Consider the following 20902-nt stretch of genomic DNA (forward strand, 5'->3'; position numbering starts at 1 on the left):
ACGTGCTTCCACATAAGATCACGCTTTTGGAAATTGGGGGTGAATCCCGGTTCTACCACCTGCTAATAGCTGTGCTGTCTGGGGAAGTTACTTAACCTCACTAAGCTTCCGTGTTTTCATCTAAGAAAATGGAGGCTGTTTTTAATGTTAAGTGAAATAAGGTATGTTCAGTGCCTAGCAAGTACCTGGCATAGAGTAAGTACTTGATAAATAATAACAAGTATGTCCTCAGTACCACAACACTTAAGTCCATGCCCAAATTCAGACGGAGAATTCGTTGACAACCTATAGCCAGGAGTGAAGCCCGCTTACTGGCAACACAGTTTCTGTTTCCCTCCCTCCCTCCCTCCCTCCCTCCCTTCCTTCCTTCCTTCCTTCCTTCCTTCCTTCCTTCCTTCCTTCCTTCCTCCCTCCCTCCCTCCCTCCCTTCCTTCTTTCTTTCCTTCCTTCTTTCTCTATCTCCCCCCACCTCGCCCCCTCTCTTACTCTCTCTCTCAATTTTAGAAGCCAGAACCTTCTAAGGGAATCTATTACATTCTCTTAGGGAGTGGTTTAGGCTGGAAAATCTTAATCTTGAATTCTTATCTCTTTGCCACTTCCCACCCCCCAAATCCTCCCACTGGATATTTAGAACTCCTTGTAAACTTCACAGGATCAAGATGCATTGAGATCTGTAGGAGGTGTTGGAGGAAAAGGGGGACTGGGGATGTTAAAAATCAGGGCAACAAAAATACCTATGATGTCATTTACCCTGACTTCTGAACCACTAGCAGCAGCCTTTTAACTTGGCTGGTGTGAAACCTCACCTCTCCCAGCCTGCGTTATCACTTAACCCCAAACGTAGGCCTCAGAGCGCTTTCCATCAGAGCGATCCCCACTCCTTCCCCACCTCCCTACAGCCCTATCTCTCCCTCCTTCTCTGACTTTTAGCGTAGCCAATTAAACCTGAACAACGGGTGGATAGAGGAAATATGCTGCATCTATGGAATGGTACAGCAGGGACCAGTTTCACTGTTAATTTAAAATGCTAGAATTAATTAGGTAGTGTAAATGAAGAATTTAATAAGCACTCTTTACAACCACAAGTTCTACTTTTATTAAACACTGCTGCCAAATGAGGGCAAATATCTCTGGTCTCTCTGTATTTCCCTGCCTCATTCCCATAAGTTCTCTGCAAATAAAATTCTTTTCCCCCCTGAATTAAAAAAAAATGCATAATTATAAATTTATGCCTGCATTGTATTTCTGCTTTCAACCCGTTAAGCTTCTTCTTTAAGCTCAGATGCTACTGTATGTCTCTGCTTGTGCTGGAGAGGGTGCTAAACAAACCAAAGTTGACAATTTTGGTTTTGTATACCAAATTAAAGGCTGTCTTCGAAGCTGTCACTCTTATTCAAATACACTCAGTGAACTACCAAATTAGCATTCTTTCAGTAAAGGAATCTGCTTGTTTAAACATGTGTCTTTAGAAAACAAGGAACAACACCACGAATCAGTACTTCTCAAAAATCTTACTATAGTTCTAAAGGAACTCTTTTGAAAAGGTAATTAATAATATTCACTAATATAGCTGGCAGAGTCCCTATTTAGAAGGTAAGGCTACACCAAAAATACATTTTCTATACAGGAGTGGGAGGAAGAATCATATGGTTAACTGGTTTTAATTTGGTTTGAATTATCATCCTATTATATAAAGATTCTTCAGGAATCTAAACATTGGATTTCTGAGAGCATAGGCAGTTCTGTCAAAGGATAGATGATTCAGGGCTCTGGGATAAGAATACCAAAGCCCTGGCCCATTTGGAGACCTTGATAAAATTTCTCTGTTCTAGCTATTCTCCTTGAAACATACTAACTGTACCTATAATAATAACACGCTCCCCCATTACTGAGAGACTGCTATGCAATAGGTATTGTGCTAGGCAGTATATATCCAGTCTCTCATTTAATCCTCACAATAAGCCCTTTGAGATAAGTATTCTTTTCCAATTTTACAGAAGAGGAAATTATGTTTAGAGGGTTACATGACTTATATTTTCGACAGTTATTTTAGTTTTATGATTTTGCAAAATACTTAATATAAATGGACAAATTAACAAGTGAATTAGAAGAAATGGAGAATATATACAGCTACATGCACATAAATACACTGGATTCTCTGATTTAAAAATCAAGATAATGTATCTCTGTATTTTAGAGTTTCCTTTTTCTTATATAGGCCAGCTGCTCTTCAATTAAACTGTCCAGAGAGAGGGAAACAAAAGTCAACACCCCAAAATGACAAATACTCAAAGCTGAGTGTGAATGATTTTAGGACGGGAGCATCAGAGAGCAGTAGCTTCACTGCCGTCACTATGTAGTCCAGTATTTTTCTAAGAAAACATTCCCACTTCCAGAAGGATTACAAGGAAACTACCCTCATCCCCAGCCCCAAAGGATAATAGCGTCAGTATCTGGCAAACATTAAGTCCTCAATAAATGGCTGTCAGTTAGAAAAAAATCAGAACCTAAAACTTTCAAGTATTGAAGTATAGGGTATTGTTTCAATTTCAAGTAAAAAGTCTCTGACTTCTCAGAGAGTATCTTCGCAACAAACACATAAAGAAGATAAAATACCTTCATCAAACATCTCCCTCCTACTACAGGGTAGTTTTATTCTAGAATCACCTGCTATCCTTGGGGCCTATTTCTCCCAGGGACAATGGGCAGTTGTAACCACAATGGCCCCCTTTAAAAGACAGTTTCAGATACATGGAAATACATTGGACACACGCAAACCAAATGTTTGAGAGGAAAGGGATAAATAGATAAAAACTAGTATAGTGAGGGCAGAGGGCAGAACTGTGAACTAAAGAACAAAGGGTAGGGGTGGCTGATTAAGAATAAAAGAGGACACAGCCAAAGGATTATTTCACAGAAACTAAAGCTGAGGAGGCTGCAAAATCTTTATCTGCTTCCCAGTCCTACCAATTTGCAATATGGTTTCATGTAGTATACATACGCATGAGTTTATGACTGTGTACCCACGCTGACCTTGAATGCAGGATACACGCTGCAGACACTCAAAAGGCATCACCACACATATGCATTTCTGCTAAGATCTGCACATCTAATGGAACAACGCAGCTGTGAATCCCAAGCCTAGAATATCGAAGAAGAGCATACCTGTAATTTTGTCTCTCACGAGTTTGCAGGATTCTATTTCACCAATGCTCCCAAAGAGACTCCTGAATTCCTCTTGGGTCATATTCTGGGGTAAATAGTTGACTATGAGGTTGGTTTTGCTGTCATCTGTGGCTGCCCCTGTCTGCATGGGAGAAGGACAGTTTCTATTGTTGCTGGAGGGTCCATTGCTTGTATTGGATGTCGGGCCATTTGACACCTGAGGCTCCATGGTGCTAATTATCTAAATAAAAATAAAAATAGTAAACCTTTTGATATCTCAAAGACACAGGGTCTCTTTCAAGATTTTATTTTATTTTTTGTAAAGAAAGAGAACAAGATAAAGCAGGATGGAGCAAAAGAGATGGGGTTGTGAACACAGCCAATTTAGAAACATGTTTTTAACCAAAATGTTAAACTCCCCTTGCTATTTTTAGGCCAGCCCCCCCCCCCCACCCGTAGATTTTGAGCACAGACAAGAATGCAGTGGGAACTCTCCCATTATTTTGTTAATGAAAAGCTAATTCCTGTTTTCATTACACAATCACTCTCAGAAATGTATACTTAAGCCACACCGAATTATAATTAAAATGTAAAGTAATAATCATGATTAAAATTATAGTTCCATTAAAGCTGAAAAAGCTAAATACAGAGGGCTATGCCCACAAGTTTAAATACAGTACCTGATTATTAACTGTCTCATAAAGTAAAATGACATTAAATTAAGTGGGGCTGTTCCATATGGGAAGGGTTTAGATTTTCACTGATACTTAATACCGATCAAACTTCAGATTTCATAAAGGCATGCTGGGGAGCTACAAAGTTATCTAATAATTCTTCTCCCCAGTGCCTCTGTTACTATTTCTCCTGGACCTCAAATAAAATTAAAAACATGAAGGAAAAGTTCTCTCTAGGTCTCCACTTTAAGTCTAGCACAGCCCCAGGCTGTCCTCTCACACATTACTTAAAAAGGACTTTCACTGTATCTAAACAGTTAATAAAACAAATATTTCCACGAATGTGTGAACTGTTTGAGGCAGCATGCATGGAAATAAAAGAGATAAGTCTCTACCCACAAGGGGCTTATAGTCCACAGAGGACACAGAAGGCAAATGGCTACAGTAGGACAATGGGCCTGTAACAGAGGAGCAATTAAACCTGCTTAAAGGATGGGGCATTCAGGAAAGTCCCAAGAAGATACTGGTAGAATAAGGTTTCACAGGAAAAATGGGTTGAAGCTCATGGAGCCAGGTCCTAAAGATGCCTTGTGTATAGAATGACAAACATGGAGAATCACAAAACTACAGAGCCAGAAGGCACTTCAGGGAATAAAATTCAGTTCAAAACTCTCATGTTTGAGATGAATTCCAGAGACATCCAGCGACTTCTCTGTCATCACAGGAAAGTGGGGCAGAGTCTGAGCCTGCACCCAGTTTTCCTGGCCCCAAATGCAGCTCATCAGTCCCACTTTTCCATTCTATCCTAGCACCATCCCTTATTCATCCTTCATGGTGTGGTTTCTGTCTTACGTGAAATTGACCATCACCTCCTTGGAAATGGAATCATGCTCTGCCATTCCCTAGTTGTGTGACCTTGGGTAAGGGATTTAAATTCTGGGAGACTTAGTTTTCCTCATTTGAAAGAGGAGAACAATGCCACCTGCCTTGCAAGGTGGTAAGAAGGATCTGGTGACAGGATGTATGTAAAGTGCCTGAATAGTTGTGGGAACATAACCACAATCATTGATATTTATTGAAGTCATTCTGCCAATCACCTGATGTGACTTCTCTCACTGACTCCCCACAAGAAGGCAGTGAGCCATATTCCAATATCCTCTACATTTTATAGACAAGGAAACCAAAGCTTAGTAGATACCTGATTAAAAGTAGCTTCCATTACTACCATTTGGCTGCTCAGAGAATTTTGGGGAGATAAGCATGTTTATCTAATATACATGTAGCAAAATGTACAAATCTTAAGGGTACAACTCAAAGAATGTTTACAAAGTAAACACCACTCACACCTAAGTAACCACCTTTCAGATCACAATACAGAACATGACCAGCATTCCACAAGCCTTTCTTTTGTCCTCACCCCTGTTATTCATACCACCCCCAAAGGTAACCACTACTCTTGACTTCTAATCCATAGATTTGTTTTATCTGTTTTTGAATTTTACATACATGGAATCACACAATACATACTCTTTTATGTCTTTTCACACATTATGTCTGGGTGTCATCCATGTTGTGAGGTGTAGTGGTAGGCTGTTCTTCTCCACTTGCTGTAGAGAATTCCATTGTATGAAAATATCACGTTTTATTTATCTCTGCTACTTTGATGAACATTTGGGTCGTTTCTAGTTTTTAACTATTGTAGATAATGCTGCTATGGGCATTATATACATGTCTTTTGGTGTACACACACACACACACACACACACACACACACACACATTTCTGTTGGGAATATTCCTGGAAGTCTATTTTTTGGGTCATAGGGTATATTCTGCTTTAGTACATACTGTCAATAGTTTTCCTAAGTAGATGTACCAGTTGACACTCCCACCAGCAGTGTATGAAAGTTCTAGTTGCTGTTCGTCCTCACCAACCTTCAGAGACCGTTTTTTGCTTTTGTTTTGTTCTGTTTTTTGCTTATTTACTCATCTGAAACATAGCGGTAGTAAAAAGGGAATGAGTTTTTAGCCAAGGGAAGAGCTGACTTAAAATTCTAGTTCTATTACTTATTAGCTCTGTGATCTCAGGCAGGATATTTCAGTACTCTTAAGCCTCAGTTTCCTCTGTAAACTGGAATAAAGCCTACTGTGCAAGGTTATTTATATGTATAAGTTGCCTAGAACATAAAGTGGCTAGAAGCATCATAAGTATTATTCCTCATCATGCCCTACATAGGTGAGCCTTGCTGTAATCATTTCTTCTTCTGATAATCACAAATGGGATATGAAACCAAAAGAAAAAAAAAAGAAGTCTCAAGAGGAGTCGTGGAAATAAGGCAGATTGAGGAAGGTGGGAAGCTTCTAAGATTCTTTGCCATCATGTAGATAACTTAAGTGGCTCCACTTAAATCATCACAACTCTCTTGGCTTCAGGTCAACTATGGGATTGCGTTAGGCTGGTCCAAACCGCAAGGAGAAAGCAAAGGGTTCCTGAGAGGAATCGTAAATCAAGCTCTCCTCAGCACTGACAGAAAATGCACCCAGTAAATCCTATTCAGCTGCTCTGCCCTTGAGGCAAGGGCCCAGGAAAGAATGAGGGCGATGTGCCCAGGGGAGGGGTCACGCTAATGGAGATGCTGTTACGGAGCATCACTGAAACTGCTGGCTGTGAGGCAGGTTTCTGCTCTGCCAAGCCGTCGGCCTCCTGGGCCTGTGCAGTGCCTCCGTTTGCTGTGTCGTCTCACTGCTTCACTGAGTCAGGTGTCCAGGCAACAAACACAAGAAGCACTGCCAACTCAATAAGGAACTTAAAAACAGAATTTATGGGCTTCCCTGGTGGCGCAGTGGTTGAGTCCGCCTGCCGACGCGGGGGACACGGGCTCGTGCCCCGGTCCGGGAGGATCCCACATGCCGCGGAGCGGCTGGGTCCGTGAACCATGGCCGCTGAGCCTGCGCGTCCGGAGCCTGTGCTCCGCAACGGGAGGGGCCCCAGCAGTGAGAGGCCCGCGTACCGCAAAAAAAAAAAAACCAAAACAGGATTTATCCAATTCAGGAGGCTCGGGTGGCAGAACCATAGAGCTGCCCAACTACTACATTTTGATTTAGTGGCAAAAAAGCCAGTCCCACAATCTACATAACACCGTCGCTGCTCCACTTTCTTAGGTTACCCTTCTCACGGCTCGGCTCTTGCACAAACACCTAGAAAATATTCTGCAGCGAGGCAGCTTTGTGGGTGTTAGTGATGGCGTAAGAAGAATATAAGTCATACCTAAGCAGGCTGGTACCTGACAGCCGTGTTCGGTGTTTGTTCACTGGATGCTTGACTCACAGACACACGTGGCGAAAGCCAGCACTTGTCTCTGTGAACATCTCATGGGTCTCCCTGCTCCAGAAAGGCCTAAGAAGTATCAAGTCTGCAGCAAAGAAATTTCAGTTCCCCAGTCAGCTTTCCGGATCTCCTTACATCCTATGTGGATTTCCTAATTTATGTTGACTCCTGGAGCTGAGCCCCATCTGGACATCCGACAACCCGAACTGGGCCCAAACCTCTGACAAGGAATCACGAGATACAATGTTCGGTACTGAGGTACCTTAACCAAACAAACCTATAAATTAGGTCAAGTCATTTCTCGTCTCGTGGAGATGGAGCTCTCTTTGCTCTGCACACACACTGCACGGTTATCCTTTTGTGGACTCAGAAGGAACTGAGGAAAATACACATATGCACACACACAGAGTTTTCTCAATAAAAACGTACAGCTTCAAAGCTGAGAAACATTTGCAAATGTGTTAATATACATCATGTAATGAGACCCCTTGCTGGTCTTAATGACGCATCCCAGGATGCAAGACAGGCTTAAAAAAAGAATCAGAAATGTAAAATGTCAGAATCAAATCTGATACACAAGTGAACCAAGAGCATTTTAAAACATTACTTGGAAAATAAGAAAGTTGCCAAGATGTAAATATATTGAATGCAAGAATATGAAACTGTGGCACTTGAAGGTTACATGATAGATCTGAAAGAGAGGACACTTATAATCTCTACTTGGGAAACAGACCAGAGGTAAACATGTCTATTAGTGGGAAGCATATCCTTCAATAAATTCAGAGGCCGGCTCGGCAAAATCAGAAAGCTTGCTTCCCTACTCTAAGGCCTTTGATATTCTAACAGCACAACTGTCATTGCAAATAAATATATCAGTTACTCAAGTGTGCATATGGACTTTAATGAAGGATTCTGTGTGGGTCTCACAGCCAACTTCGTAGCTGATCAGGTTCCAAACCCCTGACTTGCCTTCCTTCCCTCCTCTGAATGGCAATTAAGAGCAGAATTACAGTCAGCATCCAGGATAGAGCATTGAGGAGGTTCAGTTGACTTCAAACTCTAATGGTTGTACAAAGCACTGCATTAAATCTTTTATGTTCCCGTGATATATTTTAAGAAACATTATACAGGCAGAAAATTTCAGGGGTAAACTATTAGAGCAGTGCACAATAATGTAGGCACTCAAATCCTGTCATTGTAAATGTTGATGGTTTGAATGACTAATTACTCACACTCAAGGCATTAACCTCACCCCTCCCACTCCCCCCCCTTTTTTTCCTGCAAAATATACAACAAAAGCGAGAGGGAAGGCCTCAGGCATGCAGCTGCTGGATCATCACTCTGGGTCGTTTATCTCTGCGGAGGCAGTGGGGGTAAGAAGCAGAGGCTGGGCGCCAGGCTTCTTTCTTTCTCAGGATATTCTTGAAAATAAGAGCCAACCCTCTCTGCCCTTCATGGCATCTCTGTCACTACAATTCTGGGTCCTTCCCAATGGTCCTAAATTAACTGTTCAATCACATCTTTTGTTATTGTCCGCTCAAGGTATCTGTTACACTACTTCCTGGACATGCCCGGTTATATGCATTAAAAAAGGGTTCATTTCCACAATGGCTAGATCTGGGAATGTTAGATGAACGGAGATGGAGCCCTGGAGTGCCAGGCACTGTGCTAGGTCCTGGGGATACACAGACAACAAAGACAAGGAGCTGGCCCTCACTGAGTTCACAGTGTGGATGCAGGACAGATATCAGAGAACATTAGGGACCACCAAGCCCAACCCTGTAACTTTAATGAGGTAACTGAGGACCAGAAAGGGGAAGTGACTTGCACAGGTCACAGTGCTAGTTAGAGACAGAGCTAGGACTTAAGCCTAGGCCTACAGGCTACTTCACTTGAGTGTTCTTGTGACAATGCAGACATGGCCCCTTAGATGAGAGTTTACTTCTACTTTTTTTGGGGGGAGGGTGTGAAGGTGGCCATATCACAGAAATGCACTTGAATATAGGTGTGGAGACATGTCTACCTCCTTACTTTTCTGAGTAGAGTACTTTAAACAGTTCACAAAGAGTGGCGACCTGAGCTCTGAGCTCCATCGTACAGAGACCACATCTGTTTTGTTTATAATAGTATCTCCTGCATGTAGGACAGGGCCTGAGAATTGGTAGGTTCTGCATAAAGAACTACTGAATGAATGAAAGTCCTTGAAAGTCCAATAGTTTGCTAGATCCCTCTTAACAACACTGTGAAGTACAAGCCAATAATTTTATTAATGTCATCTCCATCTTACATATAACAAGAGGACAGAATACTTATTGAGTTGCTATTATATGCCAGGCATACACTTAGATATTATTTCAAATGCAGATTCTAAGAGGCATTCATTCAAGCAGGAGGGCTGAAGCTTTGGCTGACGTGGACTCTGTAGAGAAGCCGGTGAATGCCTTTGCTCTTTCTCCTCAGAAAAATATATATGCACATAACATTTTAGGTACACTAAAGCCAATCCTTTGTCTCAGACTGAAATCTCCCAGTTGATTCTAAGAGTAGCAATATAATCAAAGGGCAAAAACTTGCCTTCCTTCCCCAATCACTCTTTTCATGTAATTTCTTGCCCTAAGAATTCATTCATTCATGAAGACAAATATTTATTGCTGAAGGGTCCACATGTCAGAGGAGAGAGCAAGCACATCCTGTGGCCAGAAAGTCCTTTAAGTATATTAAGCGAGACCCATTCTAAAATTCTGGAAAGTACGTAAGGCCTTTAATATTTCTTCCATCGGCTCATGAATCTCTTACAGCTCCCTCTGTCCCCCACTCTTCACAAGGCTTTCACGTGCTCAGGCTTGGCGGGGGAGTCAGGTAAGCATTATAGGGCTGGTCCTGTTCCTCACAGCTGAGGACATCACTATTCCAGACCCCACATTGGCACAGCAGGGGTCCTACCATAGCCCTCACACCAATCCTGTCAGCCACACCACCATGGTTTTGCTCCAGTATTTTCCACAGAAATGGCACTCTGACAATAAATTGTATGGTCTTGCATTTATGTACCTTAACCTAGTTGACACTTTCAGTATTTACTTCACAAGGCAAATAGAAGGTTACAACTTTATATTAGAGGGACCTGTGTCGATGTAGAACTCACTACTGACATTCATCATCTGAAAGCCCAGTGCAGGGCCCTTGTACTCCCATCACACCACTCTCAGCTGTCCTCAACTTCTGATTTTCTTGGGGGTTGGGGCGGTGACCTCGATACTCCATCATCAGTCAAAAGGATCAAGAGAAAAGAACCTAAGAAGGTCACAGGAATGTGATGTTTCTTTAACAAACACTCTCCCTTCTACTTTCAGCACCCTCTAAATGTCAAACTAGAAAGATGCTAAAGGAATGTACTAATTGCAAACTTGCTTCAGGTGTGTACATCTGCGATCCACATATGTATTTTATTAAATATTTTAATGAGTATTTAAAGGTGTTTCCTTTTACCATGCTGGAAGGACTTTTGAAAATTTATGTATAAAGGCTAAGCCTTATGTAATAGAACAAGTGCTCCCAAGAGCATGAAGAATAATGTTTACCAAGGGCAGTCACTGAATCGAACCATTAAAGAAATAGATTTAAATTATTCATGAGAACAAAAATAAAAGTCCTAATTCTCTTTGTAGGCATTTCCCACTTGACCCTTATAAAATTCTGACATGCACTATGTTAGACTCTGGTAGAGCAGCCCAGACTACTGCATCTCACCCACTTTTCAAAAGCCTGAAAAACAAATCCCCAAAGTTAGAAAATTACACAGCAGGCTCTGTGTTCCTGAAGACAGATATTATTTTTAGGAATAATTCCTCACTTCTCTTCTTGCTCCTTGAAAGATACTAAAAATGTCCTTACACGCCCCCCCCCCCCAATTTGATATTTCTTTAAAGTTTTGTCCATCAGCTCATAAACTCCATGCTGTCTCCTCCTTTTCAAGAGGTTTTAATTTGCTCAAGTCCCTTCAGATTAATTTTTTTTTTAACGTAACATTTTCCTGGTTATGATTCAACTGGGAAGGAGATACGTTATTAATGGGGCCCACGAGGAGGGGCTGAGATCTATGATGTGATCACTCTAGGAAAAGGGAACTTGGGAATATACACCCACCTCCAACCAAATTATATGTGATGACTCACAAAGACCCCTGGACCAGGGGAATCTGGCTGAACACTGCACTCAGGTCCCCCAAAACCATTTGTACCAAGTTTCCGTAGATTCTGCTAGACGGGAACTAGAAAACTCTAGAAAAAAAAATTTAATTCCAACTGAGGAAAACATGCTGACAGTTTAATAATGCCTTTGGGCAGATGCACAAATAACCTGAAAGACCTATTTACTCTAGGAAGTTATGTGGTAATAAATTCTCAGCATATCTTTAAAACAAGTGTTTTCAATTCAAGACAAGTTTATTGAATGCTACTATAGACCAAGGCATTGTTTGAGGAATTGGGGAAAGAAAAATAATTTGATCCCTGCCCTTAGAGGGTTCAAGGTGAGAGGATGGGAAAGGAGGGGAGGTAAACAAATAATTAAAATCAATCATATACACCCCTTTCTTTTAAGCAATTCCCTTCAGACTTTGTCTAACAATGCCCCACCCCCTCATCAAAAGCACGTAAATGAAATACACATAGCCTAGTCATACGCCATTCTGACACTGAACTGACAATCCTGCTTCTGGTCTAAATGCTTACGTCCTAAACAAGTGACTATTTGTAACAATGAGGTAAACTTGAGGCATTACTCCTTTGAAACAGCAGCTTCTTCACTGGAGATGAACACCAGGCATGGCAAAAGTATTCTCAGTGCTGACAGTCAGGGCTTTTTAAAAGAATCAGCCGCCGATGGAGAGAATAAGAGGCATTAATACTTAAAATAGCAGGGCCAGCATTTAATGAAAAGCATAATCAAAATTTAATGTCTTTTAGGCATTATTCTCAAATTCACAGAAATCCAAGTTTTTAATCTTCTTCCCCAGACACATCACATACATTTCTCCTCCTAAATAAATACTGGCCTCCTTTATATCTTACAGTGTTTCTTTAGGGCTTCAGTTTGGGCCTAAAATGATTCCCTGGTGTGCCCATCTGGGGCAGTCCTGGTACAACCCCTGAGTATTTGGTTTTTCACAGACTTTTACAGAAAACTCTCCAGAGCTGAGGGATGGCTTGATCATCCAGTTCATTATAAAGACAGGGAAACCTTCAAACGACACCCACCCCCACGCCCCTATTCAGTCTTCTTTTCCAAAATGGCCAATAAGTAAATACAATCCCAAACTTTCAATAGGATTTCTTCATTAAAGGCATATTTGAAAAAGACAAATGTTTTCATTTTAATATAAATGCAATTTCATGGGCAAGCGCTCAGGCTTCCTGCAAAAATATCAGCTCTAATAAAAAAATCAACTGGAAAACAATTCCTTTCCCATTCTACTCCCTAAGCCCCCAAACTCTGAATGTTTAATGTAGACAAAATAACCAAAATGCCTAATATTAAGCTATGGGCTCCTGTTGGGATGCAAACCAGTTGGGATGGAATATATGTTATCTTCATCTTCCATACAAAGAACATTAATGAGTCACTTATAAAACTGTCCACAGACTAAATCTGACTTACCTTCTGATTAAATGCATAAACAGTAGCCAGTGGCACAATTCATGTAAACATAAGTACTGTATATTTATAAAATGCCAGGCTAGTGGCTCAGAGTATGAGCAAACTCACCAAGATTCAGCTGTAAAAAGCCACATGTTTTTCTGTATCTATATCATGATTTAAAGCATTGGGTCACTTCTCTGAATTTAAGTTTTGTGCACACTCAGATTGAATTCTTCAGATATCTACTTAAAATATTTTTTCTTTTGAAGATTAACCTTGTTTTCTTAACACAGCTGGGGTAGAGACGAGGAGGAGAGCAGAGGGGAGTAGAGGGAGTTAGTATCTAGAAAAATCTGCACAGAGCAACCTTCTCTTTGTTAAGAGGAATTGTATAATGCCAACAGCCCTTCTAATTCGAAGGAGAGAGATTATCTGGGGACATTCTGAAGCCAAAGTTACTGAGAGAAACAAAAAGGTTCTCAGCACCTCAGTGCATGTAAAAGTGGCCGATGTATAAATTAGACCCATGGATGATTCACACAGCCTCATATTATATCTGTATGTTCACTAGTGAAAAGATCTTGAACAACAATCTGATAGGGCAGTTTTAAATTTGAAAATTCCTGTATCACACTTGAAATTTTATTTATAACTTCCTCCTTCACTGACTTCGTTTTCTGTTTTTGTATAAGAAAGAAACATTAGAAAAAGGGACACTCTCTGGGAAAGCAAGTGGGTGCAAGTAAAATTGGACTCTAGGAAACCAGGGTTGGTGAGAATGCAGACCTGGGCTGGGAGAAGTGTAGATGTGAATTATTTGTGGGCAAAATGTTTACAGAGAACATAGATAGAAATTCAAAGTTTGCAAGTGTCAAGCTTTGAAGGGCAGTGAAATAGTCTCTCTCTCATCATTATTGGTGGAAATAAATATAAATTGGCACAACCTTCCTGAACCTCATGTTCATATTCTTGGACCGATGATCCATTCTGAAGCTCAGAAAAGAATCCAGAATTCTGTAGACCAAAAGTATGCACAACAAGGTTTATTAAGAAAAGTGTACCCAGAAGTGTGAAAAAATAGAAACAACCTGAGGGCCCCAAAGAGGGGGTGACTAAGTAAGTTATCACCTATTTTATGACACGGTATTCCACAACTGTTAAAATTATGTTTATAATGGTTTTTATAACATGAGAAAATGTTTGTAATCAATGTAGAAAAAAGGTGAAATAAAAAATTGACTATATCGGGCTTCCCTGGTGGCACAGTGGTTGAGGGTCCGCCTGCCGATGCGGGGGGCGCGGGTTCGTGCCCCAGTCCGGGAGGATCCCGCGTGCCGTGGGGCGGCTGGGCCCGTGGGCCGTGGCTGCTGGGCCTGCGCGTCTGGAGCCTGTGCTCCGCTGCACGAGAGGCCACAACGGTGAGAGGCCCGCATACCACAAAAAAAAAAAAAAAAAGAAAGAAAGAAATTGACTATGTCAATTATATAAACATGCACAGAATAGGAGGGAAAAATTAAAATGTTAATAATAAATAGTAGGATTATAGGTGATTGTTATACTCGTCTCCATCTCTATCTTCCTAGTTTTCTGGTTTTTTGTTTTACAATGAAAATATAGCACTTTTATAATCTGAAAGGAAGCTATTTTTAAAAAATAAAGAAAATGTCAAATCCTTCAAACCAGTTCGGAGCCACAGTATTAAAAATGATTCCATCTCTCTAGAGTCTGTCATACGGAGTGAAGTAAGTCAGAAAGAGAAAAACAAATATCGTATATTAACGCATATATGTGGAACCTAGAAAAATGGTACAGATGAACCGGTTTGCAGGGCAGAAATAGAGACACAGATGTAGAGAACAAACGTATGGACACCAAGGGGGGGAAAGTGGCGGGGTGGGGGTGGGGGTGTGATGAATTGGGCGATTGGGATTGACATGTATACACTGATGTGTATAAAATGGATGACTAATAAGAACCTGCTGTATAAAAAAATAAAATTCAAAAAAACAAAACAAAACAAAAATAAAAACAAACAAACAAAAAATGATTCCATCTCCTTCCCAGAGCTGTCCTGCAGGATCTCTCCTTGTCCACACTCTGCTTGTTTCTACATAGGAGCCCAAATGAATAAAAATCGCATTTCTTGAAACAGTCTCTGATTTGGTCTCCCCTTCACCTACATCACTGCACATTAGTGAGGTTACAATCTAAGACTGCTTTATCGCCTGGCAGCAACCTTCATGAAGACAGCAAGGAGAGTGGATGATTTATAAGAAAACTGTTCCCTGGATCAGGGAGTGAAAAGTACTGATCTGTTCTAAAAGCTCCTGCTGACAAACTCTGATATTATGAACATTCTGCTCTTGGACAAAAGCTCCCACTTTTCTTAATTACATGGTTTGAGCAGGAGCCTGCTTTCAGGATCTGCCCAATCACACAACAGCCATTTATTTTCCCAACTGCAGCTGCCAAAATTTCCCTGATCTCTGTTCTGTGCTCCATCTTCAAGGACATCTTGTGAATGTATGACACTGTCAAGCAGCATTCCACGCCACGCTTTTTGAGTTTTTCTCTCTCTCTTTCCTGCATACGGAGATCCTCCTAATACATATTTATAAAAATCTCATGAACGAGAAGCAAAGCGGAGGCAAAAAAAAAAATAAAAAATCACAAATGCCAAGTATCAGAATATTTCTATCTGCTTTGAGGCAAATAACTTTATTATGGCAACGAACCAATAATATTCTCTCTTATCTGTGTGATGCGCTCACTTTTATTTTTTGGACACTGCATCCTGTAATCCTTTGGGTCCCCTCTTTGTAATATTGCTAGGAAAATGAGTGCCAAATCTGTAGCCTTCTATGTGTAAAGAAAGAGCATAGGACCTCACTGCAAACTTGATTTTTTTTTTAAGCACAAACCTCACCCCTGAGTTTATCTTATTTTTAAAATTCTCTTAGTTTTCCTTCATCTCAATCTCCTCATTGTTCTATTTTTTAAAATCTCCTACTGTATGCATTATGATTTGCTTCATAACAACAGAAAATTTTGGATTAGAACAGAGGATAAGTAAGTTAATATTTCTGTCTTCACAAACAATCTTTTGTCTTTATCAAAACATGCTTTTGAAATCTCACTAATCCGTACTAATTGGGCAAGAGTCAAACTGGCATTTTAAAAATTGAGAAATAATAAGCCTTTTAAAAACACATGGTAAAGTTCAAAATTATTACCTTTATAATAAAATTCAAACTGCATAATATATAATTCTCAGATAAGACCCTTTTAGGACTAATTTAATATGTCTTTAATAATTTAGATATGACACATCCAAATTATGATACACTAAGATTACTGAAAAGAGTTGAGTAGGGTAACCATCTCCTTTGAAATCACAGACCCAAAGTAAATTTGCTTGCAAACTCTTCCAACTCTTGATATATTCTTTTCATCCCAGAAATTTACCTTTTAAAAGAGTGAAAGACTAACAGATATTAAGAATCAGCCGTTGTCAAATCAGTGCAACCTAAACTTCTTTAGTTACAGGCATATTTTAAAGCAAGTTATAAGTCACAGTTTACTAATGATAACATAGTGCTTCATTTGAATAGCCCCTCCCACAACTGAAGTTATCTTTTAAAAGAAGAAAAGCAGTATAAAGAAACAAAAGCCAAGCTAACTTCCTTAACATTAATGAGTTCCTTCCATGAGCCAAAAGCCATTATGTTAAATGCCAGGGATATAAAGGAAATAAAAGAGGTTCCTGCCTGCAAGGAAGTAAATAAATAAGTAATTATTATATAATGTCATAAATATGGTAATGGAGAAGCACATACAAAGTGCCTAGCAAAGCCCCTGCCTGGAATATGGCAAAGGCTCAATAAACGGAGATCTTGTTTGGTTTACACAGGAAAATGTCTAGGCAAGCAATTACCACAAAGTCTGTCCAATACTGCCAACAGTTAGCACACAATAAATGGTAATAGGTATCTCCACATACATTACTTCACTTAATTCTCCCACAACTTTGCAAAGTAGGTAATTGTCACTCCTCTCATTTACAGCTGAGGAAACTGAGGCTTGAAGAAGTGAAGTCACTTTACACATGATGGAGAAATGAGGCTTCGGGCAGTGTCCACTGTCACTCAGCCAGAACCGCAACTTGAACTCAAGTCTGAAACCAAATTCTGTGCCCTTCCCTAAACCTCCACGTCTGAGGAAAGAATTCCTATCAGCATAAAATGCAACCCAGTAGTCTCAGAGAAAGTAAATGATCTAATCCGATTAAAAACATTCTAGGCTATGTGTCTGCTATTAGTCAGTAAATACTGCCAAATAAATTGTTGTTACTGGAAAGATCTTAATTCAAAATTCTACGTGGTATAATGGAAAGAGCATGAGGTTTGGAGTCTATCTGATCTGGGTTTGAAAACCAGCTCCAGCCTTGACCTTGGCTCAGCCACTTAAGACTCTCTGAGGTGCAATTCAAATTTACTCATCTGAAAAATGCGAACAATTTTCTGTCTGCCTTGCAGGGTTACTGTGAAGATTGAAAATAACAAATTTAAGGCATTGGGCTCAGAGCTCAGCACACAGTAAGCACTTAATACATGTTCATTCTCCTGGTCCAAAACATAACATACTGAAAATATGTGCCCATTAAAATGTGTTGCAGGTGGCAAAGTTGACTAATCTGAGAGCTGGTACGATTTATCCCTGGAATTTAATTTCTGAAATACAAAAGAACACTTAAAAACGTTACTACTTATCACTATGTCGATGGCTATTTCCATTTTCAAAATGCTTCACAAACATTAACTAATAAGTTCTCACAGTAATACCAGTCAGGAAAATATAGAGCAAAGGAGGAGAGATTAAGTGAACTTGAAAAAAAAAAGAATAATGAAAGCACCATTTTTAACACTTACAGACAATTTCTGGTACACTTTCCTCTTTTAAAAAACTCTCTACTGTGAATGGGTTAAAGTTAGATACTTCAAATGCAATAAGCAGTCATTAGGGTTTCTGATTTCTCAAAATGAAAACCCTCTTGTTTTCACGGGATATTTCAGGAAATCGACACACTGCTCTGTATACTGAATATGGAGAGCATTCCTGGCTTTCCACATGGACCTGCTCAGGGTGAGAGAGTGGGGGTATTCTTGGTCCACTTGGATGGCTCCTCCCTCCTGTGGACCCCAAGGGGCAGCTACATGGACCAAATGCCCTTCAGGAGGATTTTCCAGGCCACCGTCGGAAAGGCGTGGTGGCAAGTGCAGAGATAACACAGCAAGTGTCATCTCCCTGCAGAAACGAGACAAACCCTTACAAAGCCACTGGAAAGAATTCATTAAATCACATGCTAGACGCAGGGGAGTTTGTAAGCACATTCACACCCAACACCCCTTTTAATCTTCATGAAGATCCTCAGAGATGGATGGGATATGTCCTCCTTCCACCCACCACTTGCATTTTATAGGTGAGCAAACTAAGAGTTAAGGAGAAGACGGAGGGTAGAATGACTAGCCCCTGCTCACGATGTTCAGAGCTGGGACTGGAACTGGGGTCTTCCTGTTACTGACTCCCATCTTCCTCCCTTACCCACCATAACCTCCACAAGCCCTTAGAAAGCTCACTCTGCGGCCAGCAATGACAAACCAGAGCACACTGTGTTCTCTCTCATGCCACACTCTGCAAAACACTCTTGCTGGCCCGGAAGGCCCTCCTCTCTCATCAACAGGCCTAACACAACCTTCCTCAGCACCCCATCACGGCTCCCTCCTCTCTCCCTTGTACACACTTCTAACACAGACATTTAGCACATAGCAGCGGGACTCTCCATCTTCCTATCTCTATCACTGGACTGTGAGCTCCTTGAGGACAGGGACTGTGTTTGATTCATTTGTAACCCCAGGGACCAGCTCCAGGTTTTGTTGGTAGGATAAACGAGTGAATGGATGGCTCTCTGCTCTCCATAGTGAAATCTGCTTTCCTTGCTCTGTTCCCCACCATTCAGCTCTTATCATAAACCTCCTCTCATCTCTCTTTCTCTCCTCTTCAAAATCAATTTAAAAGTAGGAGCACTTTCATCTTCTAAAGCTATATGTACTTATCATTATTGTTTCCCTCACCTTCTTTCAAACTGTCTCAAAAGACTATATTTTTAAGGCCAGGGAATCTTCCATTTTCTGTGTAAGGCCATCTTTACAGCCTCTGTTTCTTCGCCTCCAGATTCCTTTGACCTCTGATTTCCTCTGTTTCAGGCCTAAACTCGTATTTCATTTTCACTTTGGGTTTGAATCTGGCTAAAGTCTGGCGATTAAGAGCCCAGAGAACATTTCCACCTGTGAGAGTTTCCACATGTCACACAAGCCAAAGCCAAAGCCAAGGGGGCTTCTTAACATTTTGCTGCAACAACTGTCAGAGGCTGGCATGCCGGCCATGTTATTTTTTTTAAACAAATGAGAGACTACATTATCATGTAATTACTTCTACATCCATTCAAATCAAATCAATTCAAATACTTACCTATTGCATAGCATAATGGTTAAGAACACAAGCACCAGAGCCTGAATGCCCAGGTTCAAATCCCTGTTGTGCTGTGTGACCTTGGGCATGTTACCTAACAGTCCTATGTCTCAGTTCTCTCAATATTGGTAGAGTTCACAGGAATGCGGCAAAGATTAAATATTTTATTATTATTAGATAATTGAGTTCCAGGGCATTTGATACCTGCCCTCTAGGAATTCAGGTCTTGAGCGATTAGCAGATAGATCTGTAAACAAAGTTCCAAAATGCAATAAGGCAAGTGCCCTACTCTGAATGCCTCCTGCTGTATGTCCCTTCCGTGTTATGTCCCCTCCATGTCTTTGCATGTGTGCTCTCTCTCCCCCCAGCTAAAATGCTTCTTCTACCACCATCTAAATAACCCTGCCATTTTGCAAAATTCAGTTGAAGCCAGCCTCCCTGACCCACACAATCTCGGGAACCTCCTCTCTGTCCTCTGTTGTGATACTCACCACCCTGCATTCAGTCACAGTCTACCTGCCTGTCTCTCCACGGACTAGGACCTTCTTGAGAGCAGGGCCTGAATTTTGCTTGACTTCCTGCTCCCAGCATGCAGTACAGAGAAAGAATTCAACCAAAGCCCACTAAATGAATCGGTAATCAGAAGCAGGGGTAGGGTGTTAGGAGAGTTTAGAGGGAGACAGCACAAGGACGTCAGAAGAGACTTCCTTTTCCCCGACTCACCAGACTGCAGTGTGCTGAGAAAACCGTAAGAGGAACGTGTAGTTCTATATTTTTAAATCCTTTTCTTAAGCCTTTTCTTCATTCTTCCTGCTCTGTTTATTTTAGATGAGTGCAGGCATCAAACTCAAAACAAATGTGAACTAATGGCCAGGGGGGTCAAATAAATTCTCTGAGAATCACGATACTAACATGCCACTAACCACAAGAGGAGGAAAATATTTAGGGCTTCATCCAGTGCTCTGCACAAAAGGTGTGCTATCAGATGCGCAGACAAGGATTTTTCTACTGTTAAAAGTCTTTAACGGAGAGTTTGCTTTAAGTAATTTTAAGTCTACACATTGCTAACAAAAACAAAGGCGCTTTGGGATATCTCTCTCTTTTTTAATCTTAAGATTTTAATCTAACTTTATGCAATAGTATACACGATGGAGAGAGCAAATAAAAATATATAGAGGGTTCTATCTATATTGTAGAACTAATATTCTTCAGTTGCTCACACTGGAGCATCAAGTAGATTTATTTATAATTCCCGTTAGAATAGGATCCTTTGCCTGAACGTGTTTGACCTACGACAACACACATTTGTAAGTACTTAAACTTAAAACTAGAAAGTAGCAGAATCAAGAACTGAACTCAGGATTTCAGATCGCAAAGCCCTTTATCAAGTGCCTTTCTTCACAGAGCCTCAGGCCTCTAAGGGCCTGTGACTCCAGGAGGATGCAGCCAACACAGCTTTGTGACAGAGACTGGCTGTTCCAGTCTCCACCATACTGATTTGGAGCAAATCACTCTTATTTTCCTCTGGTGTCCACAATCCTTCTGAGATGATATATCCTCGGTTTTGA

General features: G+C 40.7%; 1 protein-coding gene across 8 annotated transcripts in view; it reads right to left on the reverse strand.

The window, feature by feature from the left end:
- Positions 1-20902, reverse strand: part of ELAVL4 (ELAV like RNA binding protein 4) — a gene marked incomplete at both ends in the record, with an annotated part of 86298 nt that overhangs the window by 45624 nt on the left and 19772 nt on the right. For 7 of the 8 annotated variants that reach the window (XM_082833368.1, XM_082833367.1, XM_082833366.1 and 4 more), the window contains one exon: positions 3166-3406. In XM_082833368.1, the coding sequence (XP_082689494.1) occupies positions 3166-3406 (241 nt within the window). Of the gene's footprint in view, positions 1-3165; positions 3407-20902 lie in introns of those variants that run through there. The other variant, XM_082833369.1, reaches the window with a different exon arrangement.

This window comes from Leucopleurus acutus, assembly GCF_964270905.1.
Source record: "Leucopleurus acutus genome assembly, chromosome: 2".
NCBI lineage: Eukaryota > Metazoa > Chordata > Mammalia > Artiodactyla > Delphinidae > Leucopleurus > Leucopleurus acutus.